Source organism: Cyanistes caeruleus, chromosome 8 (assembly GCF_971803275.1).
Source record: "Cyanistes caeruleus chromosome 8, bCyaCae1.hap1.1, whole genome shotgun sequence".
In the NCBI taxonomy this organism is placed as follows: domain Eukaryota; kingdom Metazoa; phylum Chordata; class Aves; order Passeriformes; family Paridae; genus Cyanistes; species Cyanistes caeruleus.
Genome location: NC_141708.1, coordinates 37,178,493 through 37,205,622, shown reverse-complemented (window position 1 = coordinate 37,205,622; position 27,130 = coordinate 37,178,493). Strand labels below are relative to the sequence as shown.

The window sequence follows — 27,130 nt, the reverse complement described above, 5'->3', positions numbered from 1 at the left end:
CTGCTTCATATTAGTGCAGTAAATGGGACATTCAGCCCAGAATTACTTTTCAGAAAATGTGGATTCTTAGGAAAAAAGACAAAGAAGTGATGTGTACACTTGGAGTTGGTATTTGCTTCAAGACCACTGGGCTTGTGTCTGCTGCTGAATCCTCTAGGAATTTTTCCAGTCATAATTTAACATATTGAAAATTTCTGCAATTTTATCTTGCACTGGTGACTTTCCTGATATACTGGCTGGAAAAAAAAAAAAAAAAAAAGGGTTATTGTGGAATAGCTTGGACTGGCAAAAATAAGTTGGAAATGCCATGCTAGAATGAGATTCATACCTGCCTCATGTAGTGACCTCCAGAAATAAGGAAAAATTAGGAAGGAAACTGGCAAAAAGCCCATTGCTCCTTCTTCAGTGGGCTGGAGTCACATCCTTTTGCAAGCAGATTTCATGTGAAAGCTAGAAACAAATGAACCTGCTTGTGCCAGCACAAAATCATGGATTAAATCAACAAATAGACATGAGAAAAGATTTTTAAAAATCAAAATATTTATAACAGGCCTCATTAAGAGAAGGTAATTTGGTCTTGTCCATGTTTGAGCTTGCAGCATTTCTTTTCCGCAGAGGACTTTTTGGAGGGAGGTGAGAAGTAATGTTAATTTTTTTGTTCTAACATGAGCCCTTGGTTCTAGATATTAATGTCAGCAACAGATAATTTTCACCCAGGGCTTTTCCTGTTTGTTTTATTGGGAGTTACAGAATCCCAGAATCACTGAGGTTGGGAAACCCCTCCAGGATCATCGAGTCCAACCTGTGGCCAGTTCTCACCAGTGCACTAAGTGCCATATCCAGCAGTTTCTTGGACATCTCCAGCAATAGAGACTCCACACTTCCCTGAGCAACCCATTCCAATGTTTAAAAACCCTTTTCAGGAATAAATTCCTCCAATTCACTGTAAATTTTCCAGCAGAGATTCAACCTGAGGGTGGCTGTCACCTTTTCCTTTTGCTCTTGTACAATTTGTGGCTTGCAGCAAAAAGAAAATAACGTCTGAATTTTTTAGACCCTGCAAATACCAGAATTGCTGGAAGTCAGGATGAAAAACGTTCTTTTGTGTAGTCAGAGCCTGATTTTCTGTGTTGTTTGTAGCTGGTGGTCATTGCCTACGATGATGGGGACCCAGTGAAGTTCAACACCACCATGGTGGAAATTGTGGTGCTGCAGCCCTCAGTCATTCCACGCTTCACACAGGATGAATACAGGTAAAGAGTTCATTCTTTCACCCTAAAACTGGTATTTTTAAAGTCAAAACAAAGTCCTGCATGAAGGCTTGTCTGAAATAAAGCTATGAAAATACTCATGGTAGAATTTTACTGTCTGAGCAGGTTGTCCCCAGTTAGAAAGATCTGGGCTGGTGGTGATGGTGAGGGAAGGTTTGCTTGAAGTTTTTTCCCTCAGAAGTTGTTGAAAATATCAGTCATTTGGATAAATAAATCTCATGCCCTGGAACTGGGACTGGGATCACCAGGGCTCCGAGTTAAATTTCCTGGAGTGTGTTTTGACCATTTCCACCGTTTTTGTGAGGCATTTCTTGATCTTCTACACCTTCTTCTACCATTTGTGTGAGGCATGAGAGAACTCAAACTCGACCTCTTCAATCTTAGACGTGCAGGTGATGGTTATTATCACCACAGAGACATGATTTTGTAAATTTACCCTCTGACAATTCAATATCATCAACCTCAGTGTCTTAAAATTGGTCAAAAGCAAACCAAAAAGCAGAGCACAGGCTGATTAGTTTGTGAAGTTTTGTAACAGAGAATGTGCTCATGAATTTGGCATCTGTACAATAATAGGAAGTGATAAGATCAGGGCAAGCAGCTTCAATATATCAAGAAGTTGCAATGTGTTCTCTCTATGCCATTGCAGTGGCATAATCAGCAGCAGAATGTAGCAGGGCTTGTACAGCTATTTCCATATCCAAGGACTGCAGGGAATCAGAAAGCAGAAATTGAACATAAATTGTCTTCAGAAAGCCCTGAAGGATGGGCTTGCTCAGCTATTTAAAGAGTTTAGACAAAAACTCGTTATCTGCACTCTATTTGTCCTCATGATTGGAGTATTAGCATATTTCTCACTTATAGAAGTGAAAAATAGCAAAAACATGCCTCTCTTCTCCTAATTTTGTATTTAACTTGGAACAAATGTGAAATCTGAAGGACCAGAGCAAAATTACAAACTTTGCATTTAATAATTATCCTTTGCTGAAGGACTATTTGAGAGAGAGAAATTGGTCCTGCTGCTCCCTACAGTTCCTTGGGTATCTCCAGAGTTACGCAGTGTTTGCTGCATTACTTTGGGTAATGTAGCAAATAAAAATGTCCATTTGTGACTGGAATTTCAGATCAGGGCAGGCAGGTGTGGAGCAAGTCCAGAGAGGGCCCAGAAATTGCTGAGGGGACTGGAGCAGCTTCCCTCTGGAGCCAGGCTGGGAGAGCTGGGGCTGCTCAGCCTGGAGAAGGGAAGGGTGTGTGGAGACCTCACAGCTCCTTCCAGGGCCTGAAGGGATACAGGGAGGCTGGAGAGGGACCCTGCATCGGGAACTGGGGTGACAGGACACAGGGAATGGGTTCAGACTGCCAGAGGGCAGGGATAGATGGGATTTTGGGAAGGAATTGTTCCCTGGGAGGGTGGGCAGGCCCTGGCACAGGGTGCCCAGAGCAGCTGTGGCTGCCCCTGGATCCCTGGAAGTGCCCAAGGCCAGGCTGGGCAGGGTTTGGAGCAGCCTGGGACAGTGGAAGGTGTCCCTGCCCATGGCAGGGGGTGGCACTGGATGAGCTTTAAGGTCCCCTCCAGCCCAAACCACTCTGGGATTGTGGGATTCCTGAGCCTGTCTTGAACTCCAGTTTTATCCCAGGAGCTGGGAATGTTATTTCACTACAGTGAAGAACTCCTGCAGTAAGAAGTGACTTGTAGCCCATAATACCTTTTGATGACAACACCTGAATAACCCAGGTTATCTTTGTGTCCCTGTGAATTCTTCAGGATTATCTGGACAGTCTGGTTTTGCCTTTCCAAAGCACAGGTCCCTTCCTGGGAAATTCTTTGCACAGTGTTAAGAAGCTCTTAAAATCTTTAGGGGACAACAAAGACAGTTATTTATTTTCCTCAATATCAAAAATTAAATTAAAACAATCCTGGAAGTTTCTGATTCAGCTCTGAGACTCTCAAAAATTCAGGAGCAGGACTAGTGCTGACTCCTGAGGTTCTCATAGATTGCCACAGTCTGCAAGCTGTGCCTTGTGTTTGGTTTGTTGGCAATGATGAAAGCTGGAACTGGCAGGTGTCACAGGACCTCATTTTCCACTCACATGAGATATCTTTAGGGTGAAAGGCAGCACAGAGCTTGGAAAACAAAAAACTGTTGTGGATGTGGATGCTCAAATTTCAGATGGATTGAGAATTAGTGGCTGTAGAGTGGATTAGTATTGATCTTTGCTTGTCTAGTTATCATAATCTGGATGATTCCAGCACTGTTCTCGAGCTGGTTTACAAACTTCCTTCCTGTGTATTTAGGGAAAGGTCACAGTTGAACAGTTTAACAGAACAAAGCTGCAGCCTGTGCTACAAAGTCAAAAATAAATACAAAATAGAGAGAGAGAGCAGATGGGATGAGCAGAAAGGGAGATGAAAGTGCCTCTCTGCCTTGAACTGAGCTGCAGAGCCTGGCAGCTCTGCCAGAACACCAGCACTGCTTGGAGCCCTCTTCACACCCAGGGAGACTTTGATTGATCATTATCCGTGCCTCAGAGTGACTTCCAGAGGAGACACCAGTCAAGTGGATGAAGGCAGACTGGTATTTATTCACTGGCTCTCCCTCTGCATTATTGCATCATTTGGGGCAAATTAATTGGTCTCTTCCCCCCTACTTTCTTTGTTTGGATTGTAAATTTTTCTGGAGACTTGTAAGCACTGCTGTGCTCTCTATATTGAACAGCAAAGGGCAGCTGAGGGCTCTGAGATCAAGAAAATATAGAATAGGGCAATTGGTTTACAATAAGGCAGGGGGGGAAGTATAGTTCCCCCTTCATAATGACTGTGAGAGATCCCCCCTAAAGTCCATCAGAGGGGATCTTCTGCATCCTTGGCTCCTCTGGAGGGGACTGGCAAGAGGAAGCCGGGTGAGATTTGGGATGTTTCTCATCCTGGCATTCACTCACTCTTAGAAGCAGAGCAGCAGCAGGGCAATCTTCTCACTCTCTTCAACTGCCTGGAAAAACAGTTGGAGCCAGGGGGGTCGGGCTGTGCTGCCAGGGAACAGGGACAGGACAAGGGGAAACGGCCTCAAGCTGTGCCAGGGGAGGCTCAGCTTGGACACCAGGAGGAATTTCTCCATGGCAAGGGAGCTCAGGCCTTAGCAGGAGCTGTCCACAGCAAGGGTGGAGTCCCCATCCTTGGGAGAGGTCAAAGCAGGTGTGTGGATGTGGCACGTGGGAACGTGGTTAGTGGGGAACAGGGCGCTGCTGGGTTCCCAGTTGGTCACGATGGCCTTTGGGGGCTTTTCCAACCCTGATGACTCTGTGGTCAGGCCTGGATGGTCCCAGTGCTCCAGCTGGATCTTCCCTGTGGAGCCCAGGAGCCCAGCTGCATTTGCCATGTGAGTACTTGTCTGTCCTTGCCACGGATGTTAAGGATGACTCGGAGAGAGCTGATGGTAGCAGGGCCTGACAAACAAAGCATTTTCCAAGCCAGGCATTGTTCCACAAAACCACAGTGTGGAGAAAAGAGGCAAAAATCCCAAAGAATCAAAGTGCTGGAGCATTGGAGATGGCTCGGCCACCTCAGACCTCAGCTGACCTTTGGTGCCAGGGAAGGACACGGCTGGTGCTGCTTTTGTCACCACATCTCCCTCAGGGTGTAGGCTCTCAGTCAGATTCCACTGGTTTTCTACAGAACTGATGGAAGACATGGAAACTTCAGTGTCTCCAGCCCATGTGACAGCCTGGAGAGCTTGGAGCTTGGGTTGGTGGGGACAGAGACACTTTCTACATCCCTGCCCCAAACAGGGTGAGACAATTCACACAATTCATTAAAGTTTTTAATGCTAGCTTTGATCTCATCCTGCTATTTGCCAGCAAAATGATCTCTGGATAAAGAATCATGGAATTCCAGAGTGGTTTGGTTTTGGGAAGGACCTTAAAGTCGGTCTCATTCCACCCCTGCCATGGGCAGGGACACCTTCCCCTATCCCAGGCTGCTCCAAGCCCTGTCCAGCATGACTTGGATACTTCCAAGGAGCCACAGCTCCTTTGGACAAGCAAATCAAGAAGGTTAAAACCCAGTAAAAAAAATTAATCAATTTTTTGAGAAAATCAAATCTGCCATACAGAGCCCCTTTCCCAAACTCTTCTTTCTTTTGTCCTGACTTCACCCAGATCACCTCTGGATCAAGGATTTGATCCAGAAGTTTCTGTTACTTCACAACAACTTATGGCAGCACTTTCATGTCTTAATTAACAGATATTAATTAGTAGCACTATGAAACAGTGGAGACCAGATGTAACTGAAACCTCAGATGAATATAAAGTGGTGTTTTTAGCAAGCCTGTCCTCTTTATGAGCACGTCCTCAATTTAAAACAGTAAAAGTTGAAAGGGACTTGGGGTCTTTCTGGTCTTGTGTTAATTAATAAATTCCACATCCTCTGCAAGGGGAAGGTCATTGCTCGTAGCAAAGTGCTGCTGGAGCAGGGAGTGGAATGGGAACCGGGAGCAGCGTCATTGCTTCCTAATTAGTGCCTGTGGTCACATTAACCAGGTGTTCAGTCATTCCAGAACAGGAAAAATGGGGAATTTTGCAAACTTACCGCTTCTGTTAGTGTTGCATTACAGCTCCCCGACCTGTCGGAAAAAACGTGTCCAGTTGCCCAGCAATCCGAAGTTTTATGGGGAAATATGGGAAGCTGTGAATTCCAAGCTATAACTCGATGTAAATGTAGTGTGGAATTTTACTTCATTTTATTTCTCTCCCAGCACCAGCACTGCTGTGGAATTGTGTTCTGCCTAAAAAGGGAGATCTGGGGACACGTGGAGCTCGCTCTCCCTTGGTGGAAGAGACGTTGTAATGTTTTCCACCCAATTAAATCCTTCAATAATGGAGTCAAACACCATCCAAGCAAAAGGATTTCACAAAACAAAATAATGGAGCTGTATCAGGAGTCAGTTATTCCAAGATGTTTTCCCCAGTTCTCTCGTTTCCTGCTGTTCACTCAGACAGTTTTCCTCATTGGGAAATAGGGAATGGGGAACCCTGCACAGTGACAGTGAGGGTAGGGGGTGGCATTCCATGGTTGGAATCTCTTTAATTTGATACTTCCTTGAGAAAGGTGGAAAAAGCATCCACAGTGCTCTGGGTTGGAGCTCAGGAATTTGAAATAGTGGCTTCCTTTCCAACTTGGGATATTCCATGGCTCTCAATATCTGTGAATGCCTGAGGCCTTGATGAATCAGGGAATTCCAGAATGGTTTTGGCTGGAAGGGACTTTAAATCCTATCCAGTGCCACTCCCTGCCATGGAGGGACACCTTCCACTATCCCAGGCTGTTCCAAGCCCATCCTGGCCTTGGACAGTGCCAGGATATCAATTCCACCTTAGATGCTTTTCCATCAGGCTGCTCCTGAACTGTATTTCTTTAAACCTCTGTTTACTGAAGTTTCCCTTTTCCCCTCCTAGCAGAGCTCCCTGGGATTTTCCCCTGTTAGGGAACATTTTTCCCATCAGAAATAATTTTTCCTTTCTTTTCAGAGTCCAGAGGGGGCTATTTTTTGTCCCTTAAAAGGGATTTGTCCCTCCAAATATTTTGTTTAATGCTGATAGATTTAGAGCATCCATTTGGATCATCTTTCTCCCAGCATATCCAGGTCCTGCCACTGCTTTTCCCTCCTTTCCTAGGATGGAATTTGCATTTTATTAAGGGAAAACCACAGGCAACCTTCTAGTTGCAGCATTTTTGAGATGTGGGGTTAAAAGCAGTTGATGTTGTCCTCCTACTTAAGCTGGAGCTTCCAACATACATTTGGAATTTGCATCCCACATCAGTGGCAGCTTAAATTCGGGAGACTGTGTGTGATTTTCCATTTGGAATCACTGTTTTAGAGTGATTTGCTGCTGGTACTTTATTTGGTTTGTAATAAAAAATTAACAAATGTGGTTATAAAGTTAAATTGAATCATTTATCCAGCAGATACTGAAGCATGAAAAAATTAGGGACTTAGTTACCAGGTGATTACAGGAGGAGGATCCTTTTTCCCTTACTTTTCCTTGTGTTAGCAGTGCTGTTTACATTTTATTTAAATCCTGTACCTCTTTATACCAAATGAAAAGGAAGCTAGAATTTTGGGAATTATTTTTCAATGAAATGTTCTGGTGAGATGTTTGCTGGGGAATAGGAAAGCACAGGGAGCCAGATCCTGGCAGGGAACCGGTGCTTGGAAAGGCTGAGGGTCAGAGTTCCCAACACCATGTTAAGGAAATGTAGGAATAGATCACTCTGGGAATACAGATGTGGAACTGAAATTATCCATAATTTTCATATTAAACCCCAGTGGCATCCACAATGTGTTATCCTTCCAGCCATGTTATCCTTGGAATTTATCCCATCAATCTGACCAATCCAAGCATGTGCCCTCTGTTGTGCTTGGGGGGAATTTTTGGTTTTTTGGGTTTTTTTTGCTTCTGCAGAATCCTGTCAGGAATATTCCTGCCTTCATGACCTCAGGTTTAATTTGGGAAGATTGGAGGGATAACATGAACACAGAAAGATCAGGAGAGCAAAACCTGACATTTAGGTTAAAATACTATAAGTTAAGATAGGATCACTGGAGCAATGTCCACATTCCCATGGCATTTGTTTTAGAGATAAATACCATGGGAAGGTCAGAGTGTCTCAAATCAATTTGGGAATTGAGACAGAAAGGGAGGATATCAGGTCCAGAAATGGATATTTTACACTCTGAAGATAAACTGCTGATAAATACATCTAATTAAGACAAAAAATATTCTTTTCCTGAAAAAAAAATTACCATTGCCTGCACAAGCCGCTCAGGTAGTTACTAGGAAAGCAAAAACTTGATAAATTGATGCATTATTGCTCCAAACTGTGTCCAGATCCATCTTTTTTTGAGCAAGCAGAGGAAGCCAAGGTAGTTTTTATGTGCTGGTGAAAGGATTAAAAGAGCTGCGATGAGGATCATGGAGGTCCAGACTGGTTTGAGTTGGAAGGGACCTTAAAGCCCATCCAGTGCCACCTCTGCCATGGTCAGGGACACCTTCCACTATCCCAGGCTGCTCCAAGCCCCAAAATCCAACCTGGCCTTGGACACTTCCAGGGATCCAGGGGCAGCCACAGCAGCTCTGGCCCTCTCACCATCCTAAGAATAAAGATACCCACAATGTTAATCAAGTTGAGGTAAGCAATGTAATTAAAAAGCACCAAAACTTAATTTCTGAGGGGTTTTTATGGACCTCCATAAATGAAAATATAAATACATTTTTTATTATAATATTCTATATAAATAGATACATAACATAAAGGCCACAAAGTAGAGGCAATTGAAGTGGCTCATATAGAGTCCATTCACATCCCACTATTAAGCTTCAGCTCTAAACCAATTTTCCAAATTATTATTGGGTTTGCTGGCTTGAAATTTAATTTTTTATTAAATCTCACATTCGTGCTTTAGGAGATAGAAAAGTTTCATGGTGAATTTAAAGCATATTGGCTATGAGGCAAATTGAAAAAGGGCTGGGAGTGATGTGTTTAGCACAGAGGAGAAGAAGAAGAGGCAAAAAAGTAGAGAGGAAAAGTTAAAATTTCACTTGGACACTTCCAGTAGTTGTGCCCTGCATTGTATCTGAGACGTGCTCAGTCTCCCTTTACAGTTCTGATCAAGACACAGATAATTAAGATATAGTAAATTCAGAGGGGTTTTTGTTTTTTTAAAATTTGCATGTATTTTCAGTATTTTTGTGCACAAATAATGTATTTATTTTAATCCTGTTCTTTGTGGTTGCTTTGTTTATTTTCTGAGGGATAAACCCTTTTTGTGGTTTCATACCCAAAGAAATCAGTGAGGGTCTGGGACCCGTCCTGGTTTCCATCCCATTCTGAATGCTCCCAAGATACCATTTATTATTTCTGTGGAAAAGTTAGAGTGAATCAAAGGGCCTAAATACCATATTGCTGTGATGGTCATGTTAAAAAATACCATGGAAATGGATGAAACTGGGGTCTGGAATAGATTAAAGTTGTCATGGCCAAAGGGTGGTTGTGTGGAGAAGGGAAGATTAAAACTCTGGATAAGGCTGAGGTGGGATGGGAATTAAAGTGGGTGTTAATTGTGGTTTATCCCCCAGATTTTTGGGATGCAGGTGGACTATCATTTATTGCAAGGGACCTTCTTACATCCAGGGATGGGATGGATGTAGATTTTGAGCATGTGGGTCTTGGGAAGGAATCAGAAATCACAGATTTAAGCAGGTAGTGAGTTCATAAACTCAGAAAGGAATCGTTAAAAATGTTTCAGATATTTCAAAGCAATTCTAGGGCAGGGAACGGAGCTGGGGAAGGGGCTGGAGCCCCAGGAGCAGCTGAGGGAGCTGGGAAAGGGGCTCAGCCTGGAGCAAAGGAGGCTCAGGGGAACCTTCTGGCTCTGCACAACTCCCTGACAGGAGGGGACAGCCAGGGGGGGTCGGGCTCTGCTGCCAGGGAACAGGGACAGGACAAGGGGAAACGGCCTCAAGCTGTGCCAGGGGAGGCTCAGCTTGGACACCAGGAGGAATTTCTCCATGGCAAGGGAGGTTTGGAGTCCCCATGCCTGGAAGTGTTGATAAACTGTGTGGATGTGGCATGCGGGGACATTGTTAGTGGTGAGCAGGGTGGTGCTGGTTGATGGTTTGATTTGATGGTCTTGGTGGTCTTTTCCAACCTTAACCACTCTGATTCCATGGATCCAGCAGTGGGCTGGGAGACAGAGACACACCAACCCCACCCCAGTGACAGTGATACACCAATCCTACCTGGGGACAGTGAGAAACCAATCCCTTCACCCTTCCTGCCCCACAGCGGTGTTAAGCTCACAGAAATTCCCTTCCTTTCCACTCCCATGGAGGTTTTCAAATCTTTTTCTTGGTGGCTTGGGCTGGATTCTTCTGCTTTCCTCTTCCCACAAAAATTCCAGCTTTTATCATCCGCTGATGCAAAATTATGGCATAAAAACACCTTTGACAGTGCCTTAAAACATCTTCAAACAATATGTTGGGAAAAAAGCACCATTTTCCATCTGAGCCATTCAAACATTGGAAAATAAGGAATTTATTCCCTTAGAAAGGTTATTAGAGCTGGAAGGACAGGATAAAGAGCAGGATATAGGAAGTTGGATGCTCATCTTTTGCTGCTTTGCTTCTCCACTATCCAGAGGAATGCTCTGAAGGGATGAGCTGGGTGTTTCACTCCAGCTGATGCATTACTCCTGTTGTTCCCAATCCCTGGAATAAAAGGAAGGGAATAAAATCAGTGCAATTATCATGGTGGAGGGGTGGGAGGAATGCTGTTCTACTCCCTCCCTCCAGAGCAAACACAAAACCTCTCACTAATTATTATTGATTTGTCAATCCATTAGATTCACCACTGGCAGAGGGTGCTATAAGGCCATTACCACTGCAGAAATATCCTGGAATTGTGCTGGGAATTAAATGTAGGGCTTCTGTTCCAATCCCACCCCTTTAGAAGACAAAACAACATCATCTATAGTGCCGCATAAAAAGGGCATTTTCCTCTCTGACCTCATCAAAAGAACTCCAGCTTTAAATGCTTCCAGCTTTGGCAACTTTTTTCCCCTGTCTTTCCCTGCCTTTCAGCAGCTTTTTAATCCCTAAGATTAGCATTTGCATTGGTAAAATGCACATTAAAAGGCTTTTCATAGCAATGGTTTTAGAGCTTAATAAATAAGGAGCAACAAGGAATTTTATTCCAACCTCTGATGCAGAATGGTGGGAGCAGAGGGATCTGCTCTGTGTATGTGTGTTTGAGTAAAAGGGGATTTTTCCATCAGTGAATAAAAGAGGACATCACTATTATATTGCATGATCCAAAACTTCATTCCATGTATTCATTATATCTAAATTTTTCTGGGAAGTTCAAAGCAATATTGATTCCAAAGGAAATGCTTCTAAGTCAGAGCTCAAGGGAAGATTGGCCACTTCTTGATGGGAAAAGTTTGGGTTCAATAGTTGGGATTGTGCCCCAGGGGTCCAACTTTTGTATAATCATGGACTATCCTGAGTTGTAAGGCTCCTGGGCCTGCACAGACACCCCAGCAATCCCAGCCTGTCCCTGAGAGTGTTGTCCCAGCACTCCTGGAGCTCTGGCAGCCTCAGGGCCATGCCCATTCCCTGCCCTTAGAATGGGAAAATGTGGTGTGGGGTGGAGGATTTGAAAACCACCTGGAAGATGAAAGGGGAAAGTGATAAAATATTCATGGAATCACAGAATAATTTAGGCCTGAAAAGACCCCTGGGATCATCAAATCAAACAAATCAACCAGTGCCACCACTAGACCATGTCACCAGGTGCCATTTGGTCTTCCACATACCTCCATGCTATTCTCTGGAGAGAAGCAGCTGCAGATTCTATCCAGAATTTTGAAGATAAGTGCACAGCTGATCTTCCAGCTCAGGAGACTCTCTGAGCAGAACCTCATCTGATGTTTATTTTGTTATCTATCAAATGAGTGTAATTTTCAAAAATTGAAAATATCTGCATAATACATTAAAAAAAAAATCTACATTCGTGGATGAGTGTCAAAAATTCCTTTTAAATTTATTTTAAAGAGTTTGAAGCATGAATTCAACCATTTCTTGCCGTGAGGAAAATCTGAGGAGGAGGATTTGAGATGAGCTGAAGCCTCTCACTTCTTGTTGAAATTGTTTAGATTGCTGCTTTAAAGACATCAGCACAGAGCCATGGAATGGTTTGGGTTCAAAGGGCCTCAAAGCCCATCCAGTGCCACCCCTGCCATGGGCAGGGACACCTTCCACTGTCCCAGGCTGCTCCAAACCCCAAAGTCCAACCTGGCCTTGGGCACTTCCAGGGATCCAGGGGCAGCCACCTGCTCTGGGCACCCTGTGCCAGGGCCTGCCCACCCTTACAGTGGGTAGTCTTGGGTTGCAGTTCATTTCCTGAAAAGCAGCTTGGGTTTTAGTTACAAAATGTGTTGGCAGGGAAATTTTTGGAGCTTTGTGAAGAATGGAAATCCCATGGAGGTGGCCCCAAAGTGATTCCTGTTTAAGGCATGGAATTTTACCCATTAATGAATTTTCCTGTGTGATTTTTTGACAGATTACTGAGTTTTCTTAGTAGACTTGAATATATTCAAGGTCTATTATAAAAGAGATCTATAGATCTATATAAAATACAGGTAGAAAAGATTTATTTTGTCTTTTACTTCCAATTTATCAGGCCATGGTGGTTCTTGTTCCTCCTCATTATTCCCTGCTTTCCCACTTCTCAGATCCAAGCATCATTAGATCTTTACATTGCCACCTCCTGTCTATTGGACTTTTCAGTGGGTTTTACATTTTCAAAGGACAAACATTTTCCTTTTTTAATATGATTTTCCCTAATAACAGATCCTGTGGCGGCCTAATAGATGGAGGAAATAGTAACCTGAGGAGTAAGCTTCAACAATGCACTGTTCAGGAATGTAACACAAATCTTTCTGTTCCACCCTGCAGACCTCCCCCAGTGAGTGAAAGTGCCCCGAAGGGAACCGTGGTCACCGTTGTCACCGCAGCCGCCCTGAACCAGACAGTCGTGTACTCCATTGTGTCAGGGAATGAAGAGGGTAAGTGTAAGAATAAGAATATTAATATTAATATTTCAGTCTTGTGGTCATGGTGGGCACACCAAGATCTGCAAGAAAGTATGGAGAAGTAGAGCTGCTGAGGTGAATCACAGAATCGTTAAGGCTGGAAACGAACTCTCAAATCATCAAGGTGAAATCCCACCCCATCTGGACAAGCTCGAGGGAATTCCAGGGCTGGAAAGGACTTGAAGAAACCTGGAGAGGGACTTTTGTTAAGAACAGGATAAGGGGGAATGGCATCAAGCTGGAACAGAGAAGTTTAGATGGGATATGGGGCAGGAATTGTTCCCTGGGAGGGTGGGCAGGCCCTGGCACAGGGTGCCCAGAGCAGCTGTGGCTGCCCCTGGATCCCTGGAAGTGTCCAAGGCCAGGTTGGACTCTGGGGCTTGGAGCAGCCTGGGATGGTGGAAGGTGTCCCTGCCCATGGCTGATCCATCCCTGGATGGGCTTTAAGGTCCTTTCCCACACAAACCATTCTGGGATTCTGTAACTATCATTATCAGGTCTTTGGAGATAAGCCAGAGATCAGATTTATTAGCAAAATTACAAGAAAATAATTCTCACTGATGTGAAAATTCCCATGGGTGCCACACTCATGTGAGTCCATGGTATGTTGAAATAAAAGCATAAATAGCTTTGATGAAGTACTTGCTTAAAAATCTGGTTTAAGGGATTATAGACTCAGCCATGCTGTAACAGTTATCGGATTAGAGCCTGATATCCAAAAAAAACATCCTGCTGGGATGCTTTATGTGATCCACCTGGAAGTCTTGACAAAATAACAGAGAATCAGAGGGAGGGATGTAAATTCCCTATCCCATCCTCCTTTTTCTGAGAGTGGGCTCTTTGTCATGTCCCATCTTTCCATTTGTACTCAAGTCCTGTGCAGGGAGTTGCACTCTCTGATCCTTTGGGTGCCTTCCAGGTCAGGATATTCCATGATTCTGTGATGCTGTGTTGGTTATCCCAGTAGCAGGGCAGATCCAGCTGCTCTGCTCCCTAAAAATATCTTCAAAGATGAGCTGTGTGGGGTTTTCCAAGCGGGAGGGAGGGAGGGAATGACTTGCTTGGCAGTGTCAGAGAATTGTGTCATCCACAAAATAAAACCCTTGGGCACTGAAAATTCCTGTTTATGCATCTCATAAGATTCCTGTGTTTTTTCTGGCTTCCAGATGTGTTTGCCATTAACAACAGAACAGGAGTGATCTCTGTGAAAAAGCCTCTGGACTATGAAAGTGTCCAAAGTTACGAGCTCCGAGTGCAGGCAGACTCGCTGCAGGTGGTGAGATCCAACCTGCGGGTCCCCTCCAAAAGTAAGTGTCAAAATCCTTCTTTTTCCATCTTTTTTAAACAGACATTGCTGGTATTTGCTGAGAGTGCTGTAACTGCTCCCCAGTGACCTTGCTGTGTTTCAGGGGGGTGATGGTGATGAAGGAATCACAGCCCACACTGCATTTTAGGATCTCTTGGCCTGACTTGCCCAGAGCAGCTGTGGCTGCCCCTGGATCCCAGGAAGTGTCCAAAGCCAGGCTGGACAGGGCTTGGAGCTGCTTGGGATAGTGGGAGCTGTCCCTGTCCATGGCAGGGTGTGGCTCTGGATAGGCTTTGAGATTCCTTGGAACCCAAACCACTCTGGGATTCTGGGATTCCATGTTAGCTGAAGGTGCTCAAATGTTTGGGAACATGCCATAAATCTTGGGAATGGCCTGAGACACTGTACAGGGGATGGCAGTTCCAATACCTTCATCAGGATTTCTTTCCAATGCTTCCCACAGAACAAGCAGGAGATTTTGGGATTTTGAGCCTGGATTATCATGAATATTTCTTTTTCCTTGAGTAAGAATTTGAGGGTGTGGGGTGTGACATGTCAGGGTTAATCAGTGGTCAGGAGCTTGGTTTTGTTAAGAGCAGGTTGAGACCCTGTGCTGGTTTAGCCACTATCAAGGATATACCTGCTAGGGGACAGAAAAGCAGAGCTGCCTGCTTCTCCCAGTGCCTGGGAGAAATCCAGGTAAGGTTATATCCATAAAACCACAGCCAAGCAATACCCAGGGAGCAGATCAGGCTTCCATGCAGCACACAGCTTTTTCCAAAGCTTTCTGACATGGCTGAAGACACGAGGCAGTCAGCAGGTCCTTCCCTCCATTCCCTCTTCTGACTCACACTCTACGCTAGAGCAGCTCTCTCAACTGAGAAGCAGCTCCAAAAAAAGTGATGGCTGAATTACTTTATTCAGGAATGCTTGATAATGACTGGAGTTTGACTTCAGGCCATCTTAAAGAAACACAAGCTGGGTGTTTTTGATTCTCCAGGAGTATACAACATATATATTCTTTAGAATGTGCACTGTGCTGCAGGGATGGCTAAAGAATTTGATCAATGTATATATTTAAAATACTTTAGAAGTATTTTAGTATTTAAAATACTTTAGAAGTATTTTAGTATTTTAGAATAATTCAGGCCAGCTGAATTACTTATGACTCTGTAATGTAGATTCCTTGGTCTCTGGGTTTGATTCCTGCTTGTACACAATGAATGCCTTTCCATTTTCTTAGCACTTTGTTTATTTTTGAGGAATTTTAATCAGGTTAAACACTACTTCTGAGTTTCAGGGTACTGAATTGATGAGCTGCAGTGGGAGGAGATGGGGCACAATTAACACATCACTGTGGGCTTTGCTGAGGTTGAACTGATGAACCATTTTGGAGCTGGGTGACTCAGAATGCCCAGCCCCAGGATTGTGCAACACTGAATTAATACAGAGGTGGGACACCCAGTGGCAGTGACCTGCTGCCAGGTCTGGTCTTGGATACTTCTGAATCAGTGGAATTTGTTCTGGAATTTGTCGGTGACCTACTCTGGAGCTGCAGGGATTTCTGAGCCACTGACTTCAAGATACAAGGAAGGGAGCTGGGAAGGGGCTGGAGCCCCAGGAGGGGCTGAGGGAGCTGGGAAAGGGGCTCAGCCTGGAGCAAAGGAGGCTCAGGGGAACCTTCTGGCTCTGCACAACTCCCTGACAGGAGGGGACAGCCAGGGGGGGTCGGGCTCTGCTGCCAGGGAACAGGGACAGGACAAGGGGAAACGGCCTCAAGCTGTGCCAGGGGAGGCTCAGCTTGGACAGCAGGAGGAATTTCTCCATGGCAAGGGAGCTCAGGCCTTGGCAGGGGCTGCCCAGGGAGCTTTGGAGTCCCCATGCCTGGAGGTGTCCAGGGAAGGGCTGGACGTGGCACTCAGTGCTCTGGGCTGGGGACAAGGTGGGGATGAGGCACAGCTTGGACTCCATGGGCTGGGAGGGATTTTCCAGCCTCAGTGACTCTGGGATTCTGTAAATAACACATCCCTGACAAACTGCTCAGCCACTACACAAGGCTGAATGTCACAAAGCTCTGAAGCTGGGTACCAAATTGTTTTCAGTGATGGTATAGGAAATAATTATAGAGAAGAAGGAGCTGGAGTTTTCATCTCTGCAGGTGGAAAGTGAAAGTGCATTAAGTGTAACTGAGCTTGTCATTCAGTGATGGTGCCAGGTGATAGCATGGCAATAATTGAATAAATATATGAGGAGAGAAAGTAAATTGAGATGTCCTTTGGAGTATGAGAACATCAAATTGGTGACTTAAACTGGGGTTTTCATAGATGATGCTAAATCATGCAAAGTCACACTCTTGCCTTCAGCAGAGTCAAACTCATTAAAGGAGTTACTTTAACTGAAACTTTATGATATGAAATTGCTGTGGTTTTACTTCATTTGAATGGAAGATGAGCTGGGTTTGGTGATGAGGATGAGTTAAAAAGCTTGGAGTTCTCTCTGGGGATTCTGATGATGCTAAGGACCTTCAGTATTAGTGGAGTTTGGACAAAGCTCTCAGGCACAGGGTGGGATTCTTGGGGCTATACTGCGCAGAGCCAGGAGTTGCACTTGCTACTCCTTGAGGTAAGAAGGTAAGGGGCAGGAGGAAGCAGAAAGGTATGTGTGGAAGCAGAGGAAGCAGCAATGAGAAAGTGCTGCCTAAACACAGGGACAAAGAGCATTGGAGCAGGATGGACAAAGAGGGACAAAGAGAGCTTTTACCTCTGAATTCAGCCTGGTCCCAGTTGTAGAACCAAAGCATTGGTGGGTATGAGCAGAGCAGCCGTGGCTGCCCCTGGATCTCTGGCAGTGCCCAAGGCCAGGTTGGACTTTGGGGCTTGGAGCAGCCTGGGATAGTGGAAGGTGTCCCTGCCCATGGCAGGGGATGGCACTGGATGGGCTTTAAGGTCCCTTCCAACTCAAATCATCCTGGAATTCTATGATTTCACATTCCTAGAGATGTAAAGATAATAACAGAACCTATGGTGGATTTTCCTGTATTTAAGAGGAATTAGGTGACAAAGCAGAGATTGGTCACAGGTCATACTCCATGATCTTGGAGGTCTTTTCCAGCCTAGATGATTCTCTGACAGAACCCTGTTAGATATGTTTTTTATCTTACTGTCTGAATATTTGAAAACAAAGTCACACTTCCATTGATTATTTCCATGTTTTATCCAGTCAGGTAGAACTGTTTGGCACCTTTGGCACCCCCAGGGCTGGTACAACGGCCCTGTCCTGGCTCTGCTGTACTCCCAGCTGTGAGCAGGGCTTTGCTTTGGGGATTGGGGGTAAGGCAACAGGCCTGTCTCCTTCAGTTTTTGGTTTTCCAAACACAAAAAACCCCTTGGGAATAAAGTGGAAATGAGAGTTTTACAACTTAAATTCTGCAGCTGCTCCATAGTAATTGGGAATGATGATTCTACTATGTTAAATATGAGCATGAATTCTGTGTCCCTGTGGTGTTGATGTAACAGTAAAGCAGCCGTATGTTTTTAGTTGCAAAAAAAAGTTGGTGCTGGTGGTGCTTTACAAGTTGGCTGCTCTGGCAGTTCCCAAATCCAAGATGTGACAGATGGGCTCAATGCAAGCAGAGCCTGGAGAGCTCATCCTGCTGCCTCACAGCTCTGGGGAAGCTTGGGACAAACTTCCAATTTCTTTGGGCAGCAAAGCAGTGCATTTTAGAGAGGCTGCATAAAACCTGAGCTCCCGCTCAGGTTGTTATTTGTTAGAAAAAGAGGTTTTATATGGATTTAAATCAGACCTTGTGTCTGTGCTACTCCAAACATGTGGCTGTTCACTTCTTTTTGCACTCTCTCGAGCAGTGACAGCACATGATGATCTTCAGGCTTTATGTGCTCATTTAGATCTAAATGCTACTGAAAAATATTCAGTGCTGATTCCTACTTGGTTCTGCCAAATCCAGGAATGTGAGATGGAGCCCAGCTGCAGTTCAGCACAGCTCACCTGCCAAAGCACAAAGCCTGCTCCACGCACTTGTAAGGCAGGAGTAAAGCAAAGTGCTCCTAAACCCTGGCAAATTACAATTCTCCCTCCCAGTTGGATTCAGATGAACTTTGGAAAGGTTCTTTGAAATCTGCTGTTGCCTCCTGCAGAATTGCTTTTGGAGATGCAGGGATTTATGTTAGAATTATCCATGCATGAAGAGCAGCTGGATCCATGGCTGGGTTTGAATGTTGCAGAAGGCAAGTGCAGTGCTGCTGGTGAAAGCGCTGAGTAAAACTCACCTGGGAACACTCAAAGCATCGTTGATGCTGTCCCAGTGTCCAAAAATCATTACTTTAGTTCAGCTTCATTTCTGCAGCCTGTCAAGGAACTACAGGCTCATGTGGATCTGACACATTTTCAGATGGGGAGACTGGAAAAGAGGATGTTCCAACAAGGATGTTTGGGGAAAACTCCTGGAAATTAAGTGCTAGTACACACCAGTGACCCAGGAGTTTTTGTTGGGCTTGTTTTCTGTGTTATTTATTCATGGTCTACTCATTATAGATGTTTCAGAGGTTCCTCAGCTTTGCTTTAGAGCAGCTTTCAGGTTATTTTCACTCCCCTTAAGCAAACCACAGAAGCTGAAAGAACCAAAAGTCTTGGCAGTGATTATTTAGCTGGTTCCTATAAGTTGAGGATGTCTTAGAAGCAGCTGCAGTTCTGTATTTTCTGTGCTCTGCTGCTCATCTCCAGGGGGCTGGGGAAGAGGAGGAAAAAAGAACCTTGCAGGAGACCAAGGTACCACTAAAATCAATTTTCTTGGCTCTTTTTGGTAATGTTTGGCAGCCTGTGCTGCTTTGTCCAGGGAAAGATACTTTTTGTTCATTCACCTGGACAGCTCTTTAGGCAGCACAGTTATAAGTAATAAGTTATAAGTAATAAGATCTTATATTTGGATTCTGGGAGATCTCACAAGAATTACCACCAAGGAGTAAATCCTGATTTCAACACCTGGAATCCATGAAGAAAAAAAGTAACTGGAGCTGGATTCAAGACTTAGAACACCAAAGATGGGAGGTTTTACGTGCATGGGGGTGTACATTTCCCCTCTGGAAGGTGAGTATGAATACTGACAGTCTGTGATGATCACTGTTCTCACAAAGAGGGTTCAAGCCACACCCAGTATTTAGAAAAGCAGGTAAAAATCTGGAATATGAAGGAAAAAGGAGTCTAATGATAGAGTCTAAATCAGACTGTCTAAGAGTGCACTTCATTGATGGCCTGTTCCATCAGGCTGGGGGCTAGGGTGGAGGAGTGGTAGGTTGAGAGCACCAGAGCCCCTGTGCAGGGAATATTCCTGAATCAAGCAGAGGGACTGGGAAAAATCCCTACGGGAAAGGGTCTGGCATGATCTTCCCAAATGGCACAGCTGCTGCTGACATATTTTAGTGAGAATTCCACTGTGAGGGTAAGGCAACTTCTGTAGCTGCTGGAGAGCCCTTTCCAGGTTTGGAATTGGATCCAAAGGTGGGATAGGGAGGAGCTCACAGATGTCACATTCCACTCCATCTGCTAGAAAGGACTGTGTTTAGAAATCAGGCAGGAAGCTGAAATACAGGTAGATATTCAATGGTGATGGTCCTAATGTTGGCCTGTGGATATGCAGGGTATTTAATTTGCTTTGCACTTAATGTAATAACTCCCATTTTTCCATTCTCAGAGCATTCACCCTTTGCTAAACAAATCAGCATTTTGGCAGCTTACAGAACTGCCAGCAAATTAAACAAATGGGGAGTTGAACAAATGGCAAGGCAAACTCTGAACAAGACTCGGCCACCTCACCCAGTCTGGCCTGACATGACAAAAATGAGCAATATGCAAATGATGTTTAATTTGAATTAGAGAGAACCAGTGCAGGTGAGCCAACACCTGATCCCACCTGCAGGGATAAAATTAGGATCTTCCCTTCAGCACCAAACTGGTGGCAGCCAGTGATAGGACTGCTTATAGGCTCAGCAGGGCAAGGTCACTTCCACATTGCTTTTAATGACACCTTCTTCCCTAAAGGGTGGAGCTGCAGTGGGAAAGTCTGCCTGGGAATCTCATTTTCCTACTGTAGTTCAGTACTGCAGCCAGAGGTATTAAGGATCTGGTTGAAGAAGACAGAGTTTTGACAACTAATGCAATTTCCTTTATTTTCTTTCATTTCTTTTTTCCTCCCTTCTCTCCACACTGAAGAACCTCACACAACGGTTCAGGCTGAAGGGAGCTCAGAGGGCAGCTGGTGGCACCTCCCTGCTCCAGCAGGGCCATCCCAGAGCACAGGGCACAGCATTGTGTGCACACAGCTGTGCCACAGCCCCAGGCAGGAGAGCCCACAGCCTCTGTGGCCAATGTGTTCAGGGCTGGGCAGTGGCCAGGGAAGAAGTTGTGCCTCCTGGCCAGGGGGAATTGCTGCCATCAGGCCCTGCCCGTGGCTCTGGTGCCATTGCTGGGCCCCCGGAGCAGAGGCTGGGCCCTGCTGGGAGCCCTCCCTGCAGCCAGGGCCAGCCAGGCCTGAGGGCCCCTCTCAGCTGGGGCTCCTCTCCAGGCTGAGCAGCCCCAGCTCCCTCAGCCTTTCCTGGGCACCCAGATGCTCCAGGCCCTTCCTCAGCTGCGCAGCCTCCGCTGGCCCCGCTCCAGGAGCTCCCTGGCCCTGCTGTGCTGAGGAGCCAGAGCTGGACACAGCACTCCAGAGCTGCCTCCAGGGCTGCCCACAGGGCCAGGATCCCTCCCTGCCCTGCTGCCAATGCTCCTCCTGCTGCCCCCAGGATGCCATTGGCCTCCTTGGCCCCAGGACACTCTGCTGCCTCAGGGACAGCTCCGTGTCCCCCAGCACCCCCAGGACACTCTGCTGCCTCAGGGACAGCTCCGTGTCCCCCAGCACCCCCAGGACACTCTGCTGCCTCAGGGACAGCTCCGTGTCCCCCAGCACCCCCAGGACACTCTGCTGCCTCAGGGACAGCTCCGTGTCCCCCAGCACCCCCAGGACACTCTGCTGCCTCAGGGACAGCTCCGTGTCCCCCAGCACCCCCAGGACACTCTGCTGCCTCAGGGACAGCTCCGTGTCCCCCAGCACCCCCAGGACACTCTGCTGCCTCAGGGACAGCTCCGTGTCCCCCAGCACCCCCAGGACACTCTGCTGCCTCAGGGACAGCTCCGTGTCCCCCAGCACCCCCAGGACACTCTGCTGCCTCAGGGACAGCTCCGTGTCCCCCAGCACCCCCAGGACACTCTGCTGCCTCAGGGACAGCATTTTAAATATTTGGTTTTTTCTTTTATTTTTAGATTTCAGTTCCATTTATGAAGCCATAATTTGTTTCCCATCAGCTGGACTATCAGATAGGAAGAATATGACTTTCACCATGTCAGAAATAGTCTGTGGTTTAATGTTTTCCTCCCCTAAATACACAGCTCCTAAGCCTTTCCTAAAGAGCCTGCATTGTACAAGTAACTCAGATTAGTGTCACCTGTGCAACACTGAAATTATCCTGGCACTGAAAGGAACTGAGCAGACCAGCTCAGAAAGCAGGCAATTTATCACTTGCAAATGTGGTTTTAATGAACTGGATATCATCATTTCCAGCAATCTTTCTGCATGATACTATTCTGAAAGAGGGAAGCAGATGTTGGTGGAGATTACTGCACTGTGGAATCTGTTTGGCACCAGGTCCATGGTTTTTTCTGGATGTTTTTCCTCTTGCAGAAGGATGGAGATGTTTATTGCTCAATGGGCAGAAGCAGGAACTCTTTAATAAAACTAAATTAACAGTGGGTTTTTGTGTTGAACCTCTCAGGTGAGGCAACCCTGGTGGAGTTCCCCTCAGCCAGGCCAGGTTTGGGAGGAGGACAGGCTTAGGGATGCTTTCAATTAACACAGGAAATTAATTAAGTGTTGAGGCTGCTGGGCCAGGAATCTGTGTGACCATTTATGAGTTTAGAGACACCAGGACTGAATCATCAAGTATTTGCATGGCATTAGGAATAATTAAAATAGATAAAGCAAGGTGCAGAGCTGCTGTTAATGAGCTCTTTGTGACCTCTTCATTACCTCTTTGTCACACCTGTGGGTATTTAATGGGACCAAAAGCTGCAGAAGGAAGGTATGATATGGATCCTTATTACTTGTCTGGGGAAGGGGCTGGAGCCCCAGGAGGGGCTGAGGGAGCTGGGAAAGGGGCTCAGCCTGGAGCAAAGGAGGCTCAGGGGAACCTTCTGGCTCTGCACAACTCCCTGACAGGAGGGGACAGCCAGGGGGGGTCGGGCTGTGCTGCCAGGGAACAGGGACAGGACAAGGGGAAACGGCCTCAAGCTGTGCCAGGGGAGGCTCAGCTTGGACACCAGGAGGAATTTCTCCATGGCAAGGGAGCTCAGGCCTTGGCAGGGGCTGCCCAGGGAGCTTTGGAGTCCCCATGCCTGGAGGTGTCCAGGGAAGGGCTGGACGTGGCACTCAGTGCTCTGGGCTGGGGACAAGGTGGGGATGAGGCACAGCTTGGACTCCATGGGCTGGGAGGGATTTTCCAGCCTCAGTGACTCTGGGATTATCCAGTTTCAGTATTCTATGATGTCTAGGGGATTTATTTTTAGTTTATTATCCCTACACTCTTTTTCCGTGATCTCTCTGAGCTGTGAATGCATGAATACGAGGAGATGTTACAAAATATTCTCTTCCCTTTTCCTTCCCTCTTTTAGGTAATACAGCCAAGGTCTTTATTGAAGTGAAGGATGAAAATGACCATGCACCTGTTTTTACCAAAAAGATGTACATTGGAGGGGTGTCTGAAGATGCCAGAATGTTTTCTTCTGTGCTTAAAGTGAAGGTAAGGCTGAAGATTTTGTAATAGCTTTCACTTACAGAGGGAAAATCTGTACTCACTGGTTTGGTTTTTATAAGAAATATTGAAATTTGTATCTTCTGAAGCTGCTTGATGTTGACACAAGGATGATTTTGAGTTACAACCCAAGTTTTGTTTGTACTCAATTTTAGGTGTTTGTGTCTCATGCCAGTTTGTAGCTCTCATTTAAGATCTGTTCATATTTAAACATCTGATTTATGTTTAATGCCAATTTTCACTTAAAGTTTTATCTATTTTGGTGGTGCCTTGTTTAAGTTTTAAAGGGGAAATCCAGCAATTTCAGGCCTGCACTGGGAGGAAAGTGGGTGTAAAATTGACCGTAGAGTTTTGTTGTTTTTTTTTTTTTAAAGAGAGGAAATTAATGGAAATATAAAATACAGACTACAATTAGCATCAGATTTTAATAGCAAGAGTTAAAGCTCTTTGTTTCCAATAAAACAAATAAATTATATATTTAGAGCACCAGGAATGATAAAACAATCAGAGCTTAATAAAGTTGTCCTTATCTATTTTTTTGGCTTTTTTTGTTGGTTTCATGAGAGTCCTTCCCAAAATAAGCCCAGAAATGGCAGAGAAGTGGGGAATTGAGAAGCTCCTACTTCATCAGAATTAGGAATCCAAACATGGTGGTGAATCCAAGAATCATGTCAATTCTATGAACTTCAGAACTAGTGAAGAACCACAGAAGTTTTGAAAAAGGCTTTTAAGACCATCAAGTCCAACCATCCACCAGCACCACCATGGTCACCACCACTGATGTCCCCAAATTCCACTGCCACACATTTTGGGACACTACTAGAGATGGTGACTCCACCAATGACCTGGTCCATGCTTAACCACCCTTTCTGTGAAGAAATTCTTTCAATTATTCAATCCAAATCTCCCATGGAACAACTAGACACCGTTTCCTCTTCTCCTGTCCCTTGCTTGATCCCCACCTGGCTCCATCCTCCTTCCAGGGAATTGTAGAGAGCAGATAACAGGACAAAGGCACTGGAGTGGATAAAGAATTCTGGAAGGCAATTTAGGGAAAGGAGCAACTTGTTGAAAGCAACATGAGGCACAAATGTCAAATCACGTTTGGAGTCATCCCATGAAATATGAACAGGCTGTGAAATCCTTCCTGGTTTTCCAAGAGGATTTCTTAGGCACAGGTATTTGTGTGTCTGTCAGGGGGATAAGAAATGGGTGGAGAAAAACTAAGGGAAATTTGGGGGTGATGTGAGGAATCTGCTTTTGCCCTTTAGAAACATTTGACTCAAAACAGATCATCAGTCCATGAAGGAGTACCAAAGAAATGTCAATTTTATGTCTTTAAGATTTTCTGTTCCAATTCTCCCTGGTTTTTCTGGCACAAAATGTAACGAGGCCTAAGCCAGGAGTTGGTATTAGTGGATGGCATTAAACATAATTGTGTGTTTAGTGAAAGCAAAATTAAAAATAATTAAGAAGTGCTCTTGTTGCAGAGGATCAGGCTGAAATTTATTGTTGTAGCACTGAGCATTTACAGCAGTCGGTGCTCATTACCTTTTTTACTGGCCTTTAGAAAGCAAAAGTAATTGCTCTGTTAGTTAAACACAATCCCCATTCCAGCCTGGTTTAAGAATAATTAATCGAATGAATGTCTGTTCTTGAGGAGTAGAATGAAATGAGCAGCTTTCCAAGTTGAAACTTAGGAGAACATTAATAAAGTACACTCAGAGCTTGCACTGTAGAAATTATTCAGGTTTGGATTCCAGGGGGAAATTCTTAGGAGCAGTTTTCAATGTGTATGCTTTCATCTTCTGCATTCATTAACAGTTGCTCACTTTCTTTCACATCATCTGAGTGATTTTGAGACGTGATTTTCTCAGTATCTTCTCATTATTGTTGGCACTGACAACAGCTTTGATGAGCCTCAAACACTGGATATTGGAATCGGAGAATCACGGCATGGTTTGGATGGGAGGTGACATTAGAATTCACCCAGTGCCACCCCTGTCATGGACAGGGACACCTCTGTCCACCATGTCCACTATCCCAGGCTGCTCCAAGCCCCTCCAGCCTGGCCATGGATGCCTCCAGGGATCCAGGGGCAGCCACAGCTGCTCTGGGCACCCTGTGCCAGGGCCTGCCCACCCTCCCAGGGAACAATTCCTTCCCAATATCCCATCCATCCCTGCCCTCTGGCACTGGGAAGCCATTCCCTGTGTCCTGGCACTCCATTTCTTCCCCAAAGTCTCTCTCCAGCTCTCCTGGAGCCCCTTTAGGTGCTGGAAGATGCTCCAAAGTCTTCCCAGGGCTTCTCTTGTCCAGGCTGACCAATCCCAACTCTCCCTGCAGATCGAAGGACGCAATGCAAAACTAGAACTTTGAAAAGCAACCCAAAAATCTCACAATTAGTTCTTCTTTAACAGGACATAATAACTTACGGGATAATTAAGGACTGTAGTCTTTAATTATAATAGAGTAGTTGATGTAAATCCGTTTTTGGATCAATTGATCACAAATACACCACTGAACATTCAGATGCTTGCCTTCAGTTGCTTCCATCATGCCTTGAACAAAATTTTACTAATCTAAAATTTACAATTTTACAAATAATAAAAATAATCAAACTCAAAAATTAAATTAAAATAAAAAATAGGGAGAGAAGGAAACTAATCCCAGGTCCATAACCTTCCATACAAATTGAATTTAGAAACAAATAGACCAAAAAAATGTTGGATAATAATTTCTCTCATCATCCAAAGAGTTGACATGTACCAAGACAATCCCATGGAGTTTCTCCCAACTCTAAGGTCATTGGGTTTGCTGCCAGCAGCATCCTCTTAAATACATTAATTTGAGTATAAAAGCCTTTTAGAGGAGAATAATGAGCTGCCTTGCTCTAGATTCATAGTAAGATTCCTCTAACTAGATAAAAAGCAACATTATGCTCAGCAGAATGCGACAAATCATTCTCTAAAAGTCATTTTTAATCAGAATTAATTTGGGAAGTGATAAACCACATTAATTATTCTCTATGAATCTGATTGGATTAAGAGCAGTGGCCTCTGAAAGCTGTGAGGTACTGATGCTCCAAGAAAAAAATAAAAGTGATAAATATGAATAAAATGCCAATTTTTAGCCAATGATTTGCTCCTTGCTTGCTTGGAGGCCCCTTCTCTGCAATTCCCTTTTTTCCCCAGAATTTCCAATGTATTTGAGAGCCCATTTTCTTAATTGAAGACCTTTTTGTACTTCTCATTAGGAATGTACTAATTAAAACTAGATGTAACATGCATAGCCTCTAATTTGTGAATTCCGTGCCCTGAGGTTTGCTTTGTGTTTCCTTGTGTTAGAATTATTTTGCTTTTCACTGGTGTTTTCATGGAGCTGCTCTTGTTCCCTTTCAGAATTCCAACCAGGCTTCCTTCAGCCCCAAACACAGTATTTTCAATCTGCTCTGGGAAACAAACCCACAAACACAGAATCTTTAGGGAAATTACCAGCAGGAATTGGCTTTTCCCTATAATGGGATGTTAAAAGCTCTTGCTTTTTAAATATTAACAGTATTAACCTCTGTTTTTCTTCCTTTATTTATTAAATTATTGAATTATTACACATTTAAATGAGGAAATATCAGAGGTCATAATTTTAGTGAAGAAAGAGAATTACCTGAATTTCTGCTCAGTTTATAAAGGTGTTTTTGTCCTGAAAATGTTTGCAGGAAAGGAATCTTGCCTAAATAATACCAGTGAATCCAAGGCTCTGGAATCAGCTGTATTTGATGGAAATGCTTTGATTCTTACAATTTTTTTAATTCCAGCCCTTTGCCCCTTTCCGATCAGCTTTTTAATGGAACTTTATCCTTTATTCCTTTTGAATATCTTTTATTGAACACTGAATATCTCAACAAAAGAGAGCAAAATGAGCCAAAGCCATTTTAGGCTACAGGTCCTGACCCTGAGGACACACAGGGCAGCAGGAATTGCTCTTTTCTTCACCTCAGAAGCATCTTAGAGATCCCATAATGAAGTAAAAATGGATAAAAGAAACAGT

At 44.7% G+C, this 27,130-nt stretch overlaps 1 protein-coding gene across 9 annotated transcripts in view; it reads left to right on the top strand.

The window, feature by feature from the left end:
• Positions 1-27,130, top strand: part of PCDH15 (protocadherin related 15) — a 532,955-nt gene that overhangs the window by 458,072 nt on the left and 47,753 nt on the right. For all 9 annotated transcript variants that reach the window (XM_086900046.1, XM_086900037.1, XM_086900044.1 and 6 more), the window contains 4 exons: positions 1,141-1,253; positions 12,783-12,892; positions 14,086-14,226; positions 22,944-23,071. In XM_086900046.1, coding sequence (XP_086756172.1) covers positions 1,141-1,253; positions 12,783-12,892; positions 14,086-14,226; positions 22,944-23,071 — 492 coding nt within the window. The remainder of the gene's footprint in view (positions 1-1,140; positions 1,254-12,782; positions 12,893-14,085; positions 14,227-22,943; positions 23,072-27,130) is intronic.